General features: G+C 34.4%; 3 protein-coding genes across 3 annotated transcripts in view; 2 read left to right on the top strand and 1 right to left on the bottom strand.

Annotated features, from left to right (window-relative positions):
* The window catches only part of LOC108570458 (dipeptidase 1-like), a 188,151-nt gene extending 181,747 nt beyond the window's left edge, over positions 1-6,404 (top strand). Inside the window, exons 5-8 of the mRNA XM_017932321.1 lie at positions 519-721; positions 3,397-3,557; positions 5,629-5,758; positions 6,273-6,404. Coding sequence (XP_017787810.1) covers positions 519-721; positions 3,397-3,557; positions 5,629-5,758; positions 6,273-6,404 — 626 coding nt within the window. The remainder of the gene's footprint in view (positions 1-518; positions 722-3,396; positions 3,558-5,628; positions 5,759-6,272) is intronic.
* A 2,130-nt stretch (positions 6,405-8,534) lies between these two features.
* LOC108570473 (anaphase-promoting complex subunit 5) lies at positions 8,535-11,772 on the bottom strand. Its single transcript, XM_017932339.1, has 11 exons — positions 11,652-11,772; positions 11,484-11,533; positions 10,963-11,345; positions 10,732-10,888; positions 10,445-10,626; positions 10,242-10,355; positions 10,040-10,169; positions 9,650-9,952; positions 9,429-9,550; positions 9,079-9,346; positions 8,535-8,970 (listed from the first exon to the last, which is right to left on the bottom strand). The coding sequence occupies exons 1-11, from the start codon at positions 11,770-11,772 to the stop codon at positions 8,602-8,604; spliced, it is 2,199 nt and encodes a 732-aa protein (XP_017787828.1). The 3' UTR covers positions 8,535-8,601.
* Positions 11,773-12,595: 823 nt separating this feature from the next.
* LOC108570482 lies at positions 12,596-13,845 on the top strand. The gene is made up of 3 exons (XM_017932347.1): positions 12,596-12,803; positions 12,927-13,093; positions 13,198-13,845. Exons 1-3 carry the CDS (start codon positions 12,596-12,598, stop codon positions 13,801-13,803), a joined length of 981 nt encoding a protein of 326 aa, XP_017787836.1. The 3' UTR covers positions 13,804-13,845.
* Positions 13,846-14,034: the final 189 nt, after the last annotated feature.

Below are 14,034 nucleotides of genomic sequence, written 5' to 3'. Positions count from 1 at the left end.
CATTCTCGTCGTATAGCGGTATCAAGACTAATTGTTAACCTATAACGTATTAGACTCGTGGCAGAAATTATGGTCAAGATGCGAGAAAAATAGTTACACTAGTGAGAAAAATTAATTATAATCCTAACCTTCGTTTTAATTTGCAAGACTGAGGATTGCTAAATGTTATTAATCCGTAACAGATTAGCTTTCGTTGATCTGACAGTACTAAAAGAGAAAATGGCCGACGGTTAGATGCATAGTCAGAAAAGAAATCATATGTTAAGGGGCTAAGAAGATTTATTTTCAATGTACAGAGATAAGCATCGAACAAGTGTTTCGACATTTGTTTTGACTACTCTTTTAAGAGTTGACTAATTTAGAATATTATACGCACAATTGTTCCAAGTATCGAATAGCTTGAATATCGTTAAACGCCGCGATAATCGCACGTTTGCGCTGTGTTGCACGGTTAAAAATGTTAGAGCGGCAAATCGGAAGGTTGGGAAAGAGGAGTGAAGTTTCTCGTATTGTTTCAGGAGGCGGTCTGACAGCTTTCGGGAAGGCGGTAGTCCAGGAAATGAATAGGCTGGGAATGCTGATAGACCTTAGTCACACAGCGAGAGCCACCATGAGGGACGCTTTAAGGGCCAGCAAAGCACCCCTCATTTTTTCTCATTCCTCAGCCTTCGCCATTTGTAATTCCTCGAGGAACGTTCCCGACGACATTTTGAAGCAGCTGGTACGAAATATAATTCCTACTTTACTTTCCACTCGTTCACCTTTCGATTCGAAGTTACCAACTGTACGAGGCGTTTAACGCGAAAGTGGTGTAAAGTCGGAAAAAAGGCGATTTCTAGATAACGAGGGATAAAGTAGAAGTTCTGTAAAATTCAGGAATACGAAAGAATGTTGAATCTCTCGTTACATCAAGCCATTTTGCCCCGAAAATTAAATATACAAAAATGTGACCGAATTTTTCTTCGTTCGCGAGGAGAAAAATGACAGTTGATCAGAGTTGTATATTTAAAAAGAAAATGTTGAAAAGCAAGAATTGATAATTATTAGAAAGAAATTGACTGGTAGTAATATAAGAATAAGTCACACGATGTTACAATCGGTATATCCAGAACGATAGAACTACGAATTTACTTCGGGTAATTCTCCATTCGCATTCTACGAAGAAGAAAAACACCAGTGTGCTTAAACTTCGTAAAAAAAACTTTGCAACAGCCATATACGTAAGTGAACGATTACGATATTCAAAAATACGAAAATTCAGGCAAAAAAGGAAAAATATTATACAATTAAAGAAGAATTATCTCCGAGTTACATTTCTGTGAAATGTAATCGTTAAAATAAGAGTCGTGTTCGACTGCTGCTGATTCGTTTAACGTTGAACGGTGAAGGAACTTGTTGAAGGAGAAAGTTCCGTGAAATCGAAAGGAAAAGTGCTGGTTCCCGCACTTTTCCTTTTTTTTTTCCTCTCCGGAAGATAGATAATTATCTCGGTAGCTGGGCTTTCAATGGCTCGAAACATTTACCACCGACGATTCCTTTCTATTGTCCAGTTTTCTGCTCCATTATAGGGATCCTCCTGGTGTCCCTCCCTCGTTAAAGGGACAAATTAGTAGGGCGCGAAATTAACGGATCTATTCTACCCCCGGCCCCTGTCGTCGGTCCACCGTTCGTACGTCCATGCAAATCGACAATTTTCTTCGTCCAATGTACACCGGGTGTTGGAATTATTACAGCCACCTGTGAGAAATTCACGGTTTTACATTGTAACGATTCATTTTCAGATGAAAACACCTAATTATACCGAATTCTTATTATTTCTTTCTTTACGAAGCATCGATGTTTACTGTTGGAAATAAGCCTTTATCGCGATCGATGGGAGCTGCGCGCGCCGATGGGGATCTGCCGATTTCCAGGGGTCGGCGTCCAGGACCGAGCACGTTCCTTTCCGTCTCTCTCCGAGTGGAAGCAAGAACGTGCATAGAAAGGCAGCAGTATCGGCATTATAACTCTAACAATATTAAGGTTTTCTGTGTTTATGTAAAAGCGTCTCCGTTATTTATAAATAAAACTCTAACATTTACAAATTGCAAATATACACTTGGCAACGCTTCTGTTCAAACACGGTTCAATTGGGTGGAAAAAGAAAACGGGATCAGGATTTAAATCTCAGGATTAAACTCGTATCACACTGCGGATGTTCGATAGACGTTGCGTCGCGGACAAACGAAAATTTTCCCAGGATACGTCGCGGTCGATAGACGTAAGGCCACGCGAGACGCAAAATTGCATTCGTAAGAGACGCGTGAAAAATACAAAGTAGCTCTCGTGAGACAACTGCATTCCTACGATACTTTCCTAGAGTACACTCGGTAGAACAAGCCTATAGTTGTACGTATTAAATATAGTTAGTATAAAATTCAGGGTGTACTTTACCATCCAAAAATTCAACCATACAGTCCACTTACTACTTGTAAAGTCTTCAGTTTATCTCGCGATAAGTTCGAAGTCGCGTCGTTTATTCGTCGCGAAAACACTAACCGTCGACGCTGTGGCGCACAGCAATAGGAAAGAATCGAAGGATTCGTTTGCGAGAAATTTTGTTCGATCGAAATGGCAAGGAAATATCGGAAACAGGTATCGAAAAGGGGGGGAAACGTGTACGATTGAGATGAAATGCGGTTACACGAGAACAGTACAGCAGACTCGGTCGAAGAACGTGACGCGGTATAGTTGCGGTGAGGAGCTGCGGTTAACAGGAAGTGCGGTTAACGCTGAGACATCGCGGGGACGAGAAGTAATTTGATTTTTCGTCGATCATCGATACGAGATCCCGTTTCAACTGGCTTCAGATCAAAATTCCCACTTGCACCATCTAATTTTTAAGATTCTCAAATTTCCACCATTTTCGAACGTTTCCTTCGAACCGCTGCATTTCACCCTTTCGTCCTCTATCCGCGAATTTAGAAGAATATGAAAATTATTACTATGATACCATTGTCAAGGGGCCTATTTTTCATTTTTCTTTCAAACGACGCAAATGGGTTGAACGACAAAACGTTTCTCTGACCAAAATCACCTGGTTTATTTTCACCGGAAATCTTCCGTTTGATATATTTCCATAATGAAATTGTCTTCGAACACCGGTGTCCTTCTTTCCTCCAATTCCATTTCTTTCCAAAATCCGTGACTTTTCTGCGTTCAGAAAGGCAGCTACGATCAGTGTCCTTTTGAGTTTTCATAATAGAAGGAAATACTTTTGTATCCTTTGTATTTGAAAATTTTTTGTAGCGATATTCTAGGACGGCGTTCGATCAGATTTCTTACAGGGAATTTCGATTAGAATTTCGAGGAAATTTCTCGAGAATTGTACAATTGAATTCACGTTCTAATTTCCAGGCTGCTAACGATGGACTGGTGATGGTGACATTTTATAATTACTTCGTGAAATGTGGCTCTCAGGCGACCGTCTCGGACGTCGCTGAGCATATTTACTACATTAAAAAACTAATTGGCGTGGACCACATCGGTGTCGGTGGTGACTTCGATGGTATCAACAAGTACGTATGCGCTTTCTTCAACCCTTGTCCGTCCCTCGTGTCAATTTCACACATTTTCCCGGTAGAAAATTGTATTATTCGGCTATTTGTAGACCTATATTTAATAAAAGAATTTACAAAAATAATTATTTACCTTTTCATTTAATTCATTTTTTACCATTGTGTCAAATTAACACCGAGGGACCTATCAAGATGCGAAACTGAGGGACGGTTGAGGGTTAACCCTCTACTGTCGAGGACGGAGTCTCAGAGGCTCTAATAGAATTTGCATTTCTTAACTGTGTATCCACTATGAAAGCCAGAGGAAAAAGTATCATCTTACATATCAGTCTAAACATATATGTATATGTATACAGTGTTCTGTCGAACTACGCATAGGTTTAGAGACGCCGACTGTCGGCGTAATTGGGAAGCATCCCCCGGTTTTACGGAAAACTGAAGTCTGATCATCTGCACTGCGTGTCAATTGTCGCATATTGTCGTTAGAATAATAAGAAACGAAGTAGGTCGTGTGTAAAGACTTAGTTGTTGACTAAGAGACAGTGTTTTTCCAGAAAAGGATAGAATATGTACATGTCTCGGGGAGGCAACAGTAAAAAAACTAATTTGTTGTTGTTTCATAGCTGTAACACATCTTATTACAAGAAAAATAAACTTAGGATACGATAAAACGAAATTGTTGCAGTAATTGATCTAATTAGCTATACGTAGGCTCTCCTCTATTTTCAGTTAGCTCAATCATTCGATTGTGTACGTATGTATGCATACATATTATTCACGCATGCGCATACCACGCTTCTCGTTTGATTTTTCTCCCAAGCTGAGCTGTTCGTTGTGTACTTGAATTCGGTGCACTAGCTTCTTGTATGCAGCGGCACTTAATTCACACGGACGAATATGCCAAGTACGTAAATTGATCGGAAATCCGCATATAATCGAAAACGCGTTGTTCGATGTATTCCCTACAAGACTATAATCGCGCAGTATAAGCAACGTTCGTCGAGGCACTCGTTCGATGGCCTCGTAAACACCGACTGAGGTCGAGACGTCCTGTCCGGTTTTCTATCGCTGTACGCTCGCAACTGTTCTGGGAAAAATTCTAGGCCTTGACTTCTTAGAACTCGTGATATTTCTTGCGAGCTAAACATAAGAAACGCGAGCCTGGGTCGCTGTACGTACATCGAACCAAACATAAACACAGCTGTCCTTTTCAGAGTAAAACTATCGCGAGTTGCTCTCGAGAGTATCTCTCGCGAGTCGACACTGCGTCTGAGAGTGTCTGAGAGCATCGCTCAACTCTCTCAGAGTTACGACTCGAATAAACAGTTGTTACTCGTGCGAGTAAAAAAAGTCAGGATAAGAAATGCAAATTCTGTTGGAGTCTTACTTTTTTATTGTATCCCTGTCATGACGGTTATTTTGTTATATTTGCTATTATAACTTTTATCACTTCTAGAATAAATAATTACTGGTTTCTGATTGCTTAGAATATAAGCATTGTTCCATCAAAGAATTCCTCGTTTCGATTAATTTGTCATTAATTATTTTTGGTTTTTATTAAACACTAATGTACAACGATCTTTGTAAATAATACTCAATATGAGTTTCTAAGTGGTTAATTTACGAACATAAGTTGTAACTATGGTCATACTCTTACCGTGAACCGCATTTTTCATAACTTTCCCATCATTTCCGGGAAAAATGACAATTACATTTTTCGTTCCTTGGGATGCGTAGAATCATGCAAGGCCGTATGCCAAAATTGGCCTTTTCTTAACATCCTCCTTACTCGCGTTATAACGTTGCAGTCTTTCGACGCACTTCCACCCTTAATTTCATCCTTCACGCGCTTCCACCTTTAATTTAACAAACCGAATTTTCAAACGATACGGCCGATATAACAAATTTTTTGGAGCTGTGGTTAAAAGTTTCGCAGTCAGTCTCTCGTTGACGAAAAAGCAGCGTTTGGAGAAAGAGAGAAGGGTATTTCGAGTAGGATTGTTACGAAACTTAGACGATATAGCACTTGTCGCAAAGAAAAAAAAAACGCTGTAATCGATTCTGTTGACAGAACACCCCGAGGTCTGGAGGATGTTTCGAAGTATCCGGAATTGTTCGCCGAACTTCTGCGAAGTGGAGAATGGAACGTGCTCGACTTAAAGAAAGTCGCCGGTCTGAATCTGCTGAGGGTCCTTCGAAAGGTTGGAACTTTGTCGAATCTGAACTCGGATCTCTGCACCGCAAGAAACCTTATTACAAACCTATTCCCTGTGTAATCCATGAAAGAACCAAGCTCCACGTTTCGAAATCTGAAAATTGGATCGTCACTTCGAGAAACAGATGATGTTAAAATTGACTTGTCCGTTTGAAATACCGACCGTCCTTCTTTATTCCACGATATCCTTTTAAATGGTTTCCATATTGTAACACGGCTTCATAAACTTGTAATTGTTTCGTTTAGCACGTCGACTGCCAGAAGAAAATTTTCATTATTCTAAGCATATTGTATTGTGCTTATTAGGCTTTATTATTATTTTTACTTCGTTTTTTTTTAATACAAAATCAACGTCCAGTTAGCTATGATGTCGAAATCTTTTAATTGTCGATATTCATTTTACTATTATGATACTTTGGAGAAAAAGAGAAAAAAGTTATTCCCTTGCAAAATTGATTGTACGTTTAAAACATGAATAAAACAACAGGTATTTGTTTCAGGTGGAACGAGTAAGGGACGACATGAGAACCGCAGGAGCGACACCATCCGAAGAATATCTGCAGAATTCCCCTGACACGACCGGCAACTGTGCACTCGATATCAACTCCGTACAGAGAGTCATGGAAGTTTGATTGTTATATCGATGTTCTCTGTTTCTCGATGGCGTGTAAATTACTTTTCCACGAGCTCCTCCCTGCCGTCCTATGCTTAACAAAACGGCCAGGATCACGTCGAAGTCAGGAAAAAAGCGAGCGATTGAGAAAGAAGGCTTCCCGTTGCTTCATTCTTGCCCGTCTACAAAGTCTGTCCCTTCTAGATGCTCAATCAGAATAACGTTGAACAAGAATAAAAGAAAAAAAAAAAGGAAGAAGAGAACCTACCTCGAACGAAATGCACGGCTTCGAGTGTCTAATTTGATCGACAGGTTTAGATTAGGTTGTTCAACAAAACACAGGACACAGACAGTCGTTTTCTTTTTTTAATTGTTCGTGTATGTAATTGTTCGAAGGACTGGGGAAAACAAAGAGATCTTCGCTTTCTTTTGTTGAAATTTAAACGTAATTGTTTAGAAAGAAATAAAGGAACACCTTAAAATTAAGTTGTACGAGTATTACATGTATTTATCAACGATCATTTACACAGAAAGAAGAACATTAAAATAGTATTTTGATATTGTTTACTACGTGAGTATGTTACAAAACTGACACGCCGAAATATCCTTCCGAAGAAAATAAATTATGAACGGAATTGTTACTTTGAATAGTTCAAATAGATTCTGCTCCAGTTTATATTTTTCTGTCAACTTCAAGAATTATCCGTATAACTGAAGCAATATTAACATTTTCATTGCCGTGCGAATAGTTTAACATGCCACGTTGTTTTTCTTGCGAAAATAGCTTCTATAAAGAGTCAAGAGGAACCCTTCGATTTGCTTTTTTGTACATATACGCGAACTCAATTCGAATATGTTCGGAAGCACCGTTGTATAATTTAAAGAAGATGCATTTGGTCTCGTAATCGATCGGCAACAATCGGTAACGAGGTCGTAAGTCTGAAAATATGTTTTTCTCCTACTAGAAGCAACACAAACTACGAAATTCTTGTAAAAAGAAATTAGTTAAGCGAAACGATCGATCATGCACAAATAAAGAGAACACATTGTGACAATATAGAGATCTTTTCTAAACTGTGTCACTCTTGTATTGTAAAAAACAAAGTACTGTATGTGAACCCGGCTGTGTATCTTCGTCTACGTCTTCCCTTTCCCTCTTCGTTGCACCGAAAATACGTGCACTTTAGCGTTGAAAATTCGACGAACCAAAGTGGGCACCCGTTTTTTAAACAAGCCACGGGGTTTATTTGGAAAACGTTGTTAAAACATTTAAAGGAAAACAAGTTCCAGGAGGAAAACATATCCGATTCAAAAAGGAAAAAAATGTAAAAAGAAGCGTATTCGCAATCCTGCTGTTAGCATTATAGAGAAGGAAATACTATGTCACAAGAGAAAAAACGCTTTTCAAGAAATAAAAACTCAGTGAAAACAAGGTAAAAGTTGCTCACAGAAAACGTCACCGATAGAATTTAAACGTGTGTGCGTGTTTCTCAACGTGTTATACCGGGTGTAATCTATCACTTATACGCATACAAATTTTCCTCGACAAAAGAATCGTCATAAAAATTTTCGACGACTCACTGAAAATTGCTGAGGTTGAAGCTCTCTGAAAGGAGTTTTTTTTTGTGACAAAATATCACCCTCGCGATTTTCGTGTGTGACCGTTCACCTATCTGTGTCTCGTGTGCACTTACTACGTGATTCGTGCGAGTTGACTCTTCAGAGTGAATGAAAAAGTATTGTAATCAGATAAGAGGCGAAAAATGAAGATAACTCGCATGAATTGTACCTAACTCTTGTACAAGAAGTAGGTAAGGAACTTTAGAATATCAAAAATTCCGTTGTACCTTCACGGCGGATTCTATGAATAAATGTTTCTATTATACACTTATCATCGTTCGACTCTTCACTATTCCTAGTCTCCAATTTCAGTGAAATTAGCGAGTCATCGCTATGAAAACACTATACGTAAATTTTGTATTAATTTTACAGATATTTATTCAAAAAAAATATATATATAACCAAGATGTACATATAGTTCACCGTAATATTCGTGATCATACGTTTACTTCGCAATGTCAGTAGTTTAAAATTAAAAATGCATAAAATTTTTAAGACAATGCTGTATGTTTGAATATTTTGTCTCTTGACTCCTATATATTATATCAGTACTTGAATTCTATATATTTGTTCTTATATGTTTTACCTTTCCGGTTTTAATATAAAGACAAATTATCTAATTTCGTGAGAAGCTGTTGGTCCAGTTGACGAAATTCGAAAGCACATTGATTTCGTTCAGTTTTGAGATCAATCTCGTGACATAATAAAGATTCCAAACACAATGCAGCCCTAAGTCTTCCATACGCTTCAACTTTCATAAAATAATTTCTCGCTTTAGAAAGCGCTTTAATAGCTTTTAAAATTACTTCCTTTCGTGCTTTGTCACATGTTGGGGCAGTGGCAGCCAAACATTTCGCATACAAAACGAACGCTCTACCCTGATCGTAGTGTCCTCCATGTGCTAAAATTTGGGTAATTACTTCTTCTACTAAGTGTAATGCTAAAGTTGGCATACCCATTATTAGCTGAAATAACAATAAAGAAATTATCAATATAAAATTTCTAATATTTCTAATTAATATCTCGAATGTATCTAAATTAATGGACAAAAATTTATTAACTAATTAAGTCACCTGAATGTTTCCAAGATGCATTTTAATTGATGCTTCATAATAAGATAAATGATTTTTCACAGCCAGTTCTAGAGCTGTATTAAGAAGTACCAACGAATTAACTCCTGCAATTCCACTCTCTGATGAAACTGATGCACACATTAATTGGCTCGAAAGAATCATAGCTCGTATTTTATTTTGAGGTGTTATTTGTTTATCTTTCTCAATATTATTAATACATTCTAAACCTTTTGGATAATCTCCTTTTTCTAAACAAACTTCTGCTAACCTAGAAAGTACAAATTTCTACATATAATATATAAATTATCTGAATATATTAAATATTGTTGAACTTAAAAGTGTTATTATACCTAAATTTACATTCTAAAGAGTCTAAGCTTGAAATATTCAGTGCTATTGCTTCCGCTTCACCCCATTTTTCTTGTCTCATTAATTGTGTGAACATATAAAGTTGCTCACTTAACATCCATATCTATGAAACAAATATCATAAAAAACACACAGTCAAACATACGTTTAAAATTTAATTACATGATATAATTTGGTTAAAAATAATAATTAGTGAACAGAACCTTATTGCAGGGTTCATTAGGAAATCTTTCCTTAGCATGACCAAGTACAACATCAACTAAAGAATATTCTCCAAATTCTACTAAAATATTTGCAATATTAACGACAGCTTGACAAGTAGATGGTCCATTGAACATATGCTGTTTTTTATCCCCTGTATTGTGCAAAAGCAACAATTGTGCACAAACTGAAGACATTTCAGTTTTGCCATAATACGCCCATAATGCAGACTTTTCCGCATACGTCATTGACATTAGGTCTATCATGGAATGTTGACAATTTAAAACATCAGATTTCATCAGAGTCTACAATTGAATGTTAAAGCTATTAACCCTGAATAGACAAGAAACATCTGAACTTGTAATAAATACAATTGCAATACAGATTCATACCTCGAATACTTGCGATGGACTTTTAGCTTCTAAAGCAGAATTATGAGCATATGCAATAAGACCTAAACCAGTTGTATGAGTTATTCCTAACATACTTGCTTTGCCAACAGATCTTTCTATAAGAGGACCCCTAAAATATATATATATATATGTATGTATCATGGTTATATCTATCAATGTTTGTAAAAGAATTTGCACCTACTTTTGTTTAGTAGTTAAATGATACATCCAAGCATGTGCTAATTGTAAGCACACATTGTCTCCAGCTTCTTGAGCCATCATAATCGCTTCTTTTAAAGCAGCTTGTGCTACTTGTCTTTAAAAAAAAAAAAAAAAAACTGATAACATAAGCTTTATCTAGTAAATGATACACTCATTAACTTAAACGTTTATGTAAAACAGTACTTATGATTAAATTGAGCATGTAAAACTGCTAAATTTAAAGCTGCATATCTGAAAATTCGAGATCTATCTTCAGGTGCAGAACGGTTTTCCAAAGGTGCCAACCTATCAAAGCAGTGATAAAGACTGTCTATAGCTCCACAGTATTCATTGACTCTTAGGCAGTTTAAATAACTTAAATAATGCTGAAACACATTAAAATATACAAAAAAATTAGGAAATATAGAAAAATATTAAATCTTGTTTTTAAAATACGAACAGAGGAAATGCTCTTACCACACAGTACTCACAGCTTCAGCGTAATAAGGACTACAACTTAAAAGTTCTCGTACAAGAACTTGCAGCTCTGCAGGGGACATTGCTTTATGTTCATCTGTTTGTAGTGCATGTGCTTGCTGTGCAACAAGTAATTCAGCTTGTCTTCCACCCCATGTTGCTTTAGTTGTACTAAAATGTAAAAAAAATTATAATAAAATATACAAATAAGAAAATTATAATTTACATATACAATGAATACATACTCATTTGAATATGAATCCTCTGTTTTAGAACCTGTAGAAATGTCAGAACCTTCAGAAGCATTAGTTCTTCTATCAAGATATCTTTTCAAAGCTTCATAAAGTGCTACAACTTGATCAAAAGGCAGTTTTTCAAAAAAAATTATAACTCTTCTTATGTATAATCCAAGAACAGAATTCTTATTTAATGCAGGTAAGGAAAGAGAGTGATCTAAAGTTATTGGTTTCATAAGACGTCCAACACTATCAAATAAATCTAATAATCCTTCAACTCCTTTTCCTCTTAATACATTCAACTGTACTTCTAATTGATGAGCAAAGCGATGTAAAATATATTTAGGGGAATATAGTATATTCAAGAGTTCATTGAATTCCATGTCAGGTGACTAATAAAGAAAAAACATAATAAAAAGATTAAATATTAATATTTGATATTTCATAATAGTGAAATATATTATCTTGTTAAATATATCATAAATGTTGCATTTAAATAAACTAATCAACCAATTAATTAATATGCTTACTTGAATCAATTTTAATGCAGCTAAACAAAAATCACGTCTTTCAACAATTGCTGTAATAAACAAAGACATTACTTACACAACTTGTTACATATTTTATGCAGTGATATTATAATACTGCAGTATTTATAATGAATTTATACTATAGTAGTTACACAAATCTTAAATTACCTTTTGTTGTTTCATTACAATATTCTTTAATCAAAATAACAGTTGCTATTTTGTATGGTGTCAGGGTTTCCTTCTGTACCCTTTTTATATTGCCATCAATATTCATAAAATCCGTAGACATCGCGAACGTCTCACAATACGTATCAGTAGAATCAACCAATTATGTATATAAACAAATATATTTAAACAGTTATGCAGTTTTCATTATAAATAGACTACAGATTTTATATTAATAACACTCAACCAAAAACTCATTTGCTGACAATATGTACTAAAATTAGTTCAATGCTATCACCACAAGAGAGCACTCGTCGTATTTTGTACACACGTCTTTTAATTATTTTCTGCAGTATTGATTAAAACTAATCATTTTTAATCTTTTATAAAACCATAGTTAAATTCATCAACTAATACATATATGTTTTTTGATTAATGAATTATTGAACTTTTTAAATTGAACACAAATAACTGTAAATAAAAAAGACAAATTTTAAACGTTAATAAAATAATTTATAAAAATATATTACACAATAAAAAAGGTCATATGGAATTATTTACTGTCCTATTGTAAAAACAAAACAAAACAGGATAAATAAATTGAACTTCAGGCTACCATTTTTTCCTAAGTAATATTTAATACTAAATATACGAAGGAGAAATACAAAAATCATGATTGAAAGAATAACATATTTAATGAGAAATAATGTTGAAAAATACACTTATTTAGTAATTCTAAATAATCATCAAATGCAACACAAATTCAATACTTAACGCAAATACTAATCTAGCACATCATAACCATACTTAATACATCAAAAAATTTAAGGACTAAATATATTATCGGTATTATACCATTTAGCAAAATTTTTATTTAATAACCTAAATTTTATTTTCAGAATAGAAATTAAATTCTTCACATTGGTTTAACACTTAAGATTTTAAAAATGATACGAACATTTATATTTTTTGATCTGGAAACAACTGGATTAATTGGAAAAAATGTTATGCCAAAAGTTACAGAAATGTCATTAATTGCAGTATCAAGAAGTGCTATATGTGATACTACAGATGTTTTACCAAGAGTTTTACATAAACTTGTTCTTCCAATAAATCCAAATATACGTATTTCTGAAGGGATTGAAACATTAACAGGTACCTTATATTTAATTATCTTCAATAAATAATTTTTCTTAATCATCACTATGTCACTTTTGTCACTATGGATTCAATTTAAATTTATTTAATTCTTACATGATTAAATTTATGTCATTACAGGTTTGTCCAATAAAAATTTAGAAGAAGTTCAATATTTTAACTGTGAAGTATATAACTTAATAATAAATTTTATAAACCGACAAATAGCACCAACTTGCTTTGTAGCTTATAATGGAAATAAGTTTGATTATCCAATATTTTTATCAGAGCTTAAAATTATTAACAAGGTATTTGCAGTTTTGTATCATATTGTAGCTTTACAAATGTAAAATATTTACAATTTTTTGTTACAGTATACAAATTTACAAATAATTTAATTCCTCTTTTATAGAATTTTTGTGAAGATATCTTAAGCATTGACATGCTTCATCTAATCAAAGAATTTTTCTCAACTAAACAAAAATCAACGAAAGAAGTGAATGCTGCACAAATTACTACTTCTAATTCTTTTAATGCTGAAGTTAGTATTTTATTAAATGATGGTTGTGATGAAATTTTATCTGAAGCATTAGATTCTGTTATGATTGCACATTTTGAGAATTATAAAAAAAGTAACACTAGTATTTTTGAAAAGGAAAAAATTACATCTTTTGATAATATGAATAGTACTCCACCAAGTAATTGGTATAAAAAAATACAACAAATTAATGAAAAAACGCCAGAAAATCAAATTATAAAATTACAACATTCTGATAAAAATTTTCAGAACAAGAAAGGAATTACTGTACGAAGAAAATTAGATTATACGAATAGTAAGCCAACTAACTTTAAATTATCTAGTGTTTGCAAGCATATTTTTGGTACTGACCCAGAAAATCTACATAATGCAGAAGGAGATTGCCTTAGTATGATACGTTGTGCTATTCAATTAGGAAACTCCTTTGTTGAATGGGCTGATTGCAAAGCAGTACCTTTAATTAATTATAACAAACAATGACAGCTATGATAAATTACACCACTGTCGTTTTTATTAATATATTGCGTGGTACATTTTTGTATGTACACATCTAGACATATGTGTGTATAGTAAAAATTGTGTATATAACATAATAAATCTAATTCTAAATAGTTATTTAAATATTATTACTGTAACATGTACATAAAAATGTACATAATATACGAAAAGTATAAAATGTACAAAATGTAGAAAAAGTGTTTCAAAATTGTT

The sequence above is a fragment of the Habropoda laboriosa genome, unplaced genomic scaffold (genome assembly GCF_001263275.1).
Source record: "Habropoda laboriosa isolate 0110345459 unplaced genomic scaffold, ASM126327v1 scaffold84, whole genome shotgun sequence".
Lineage (NCBI taxonomy): Eukaryota > Metazoa > Arthropoda > Insecta > Hymenoptera > Apidae > Habropoda > Habropoda laboriosa.
This window is presented reverse-complemented; position numbering and strand designations above follow the sequence as displayed.

What these genes read in the sequence shown, in the direction of transcription:
- LOC108570473 (XM_017932339.1), bottom strand. Translation starts at nt 11,772, where the DNA reads ATGTCTACGGATTTTATGAATATTGATGGCAATATAAAAAGGGTACAG. An exon ending in CTGCATTAAAATTGATTCAA is followed by an intron (nt 11,346 to 11,483) that starts GTAAGCATATTA and finishes TTTCTTTATTAG; the next exon opens with TCACCTGACATGGAATTCAA. An exon ending in GAGGATTCATATTCAAATGA is followed by an intron (nt 10,889 to 10,962) that starts GTATGTATTCAT and finishes TTTACATTTTAG; the next exon opens with TACAACTAAAGCAACATGGG.
- LOC108570482 (XM_017932347.1), top strand. Translation starts at nt 12,596, where the DNA reads ATGATACGAACATTTATATTTTTTGATCTGGAAACAACTGGATTAATT. An exon ending in AGGGATTGAAACATTAACAG is followed by an intron (nt 12,804 to 12,926) that starts GTACCTTATATT and finishes ATGTCATTACAG; the next exon opens with GTTTGTCCAATAAAAATTTA. An exon ending in AGCTTAAAATTATTAACAAG is followed by an intron (nt 13,094 to 13,197) that starts GTATTTGCAGTT and finishes CCTCTTTTATAG; the next exon opens with AATTTTTGTGAAGATATCTT.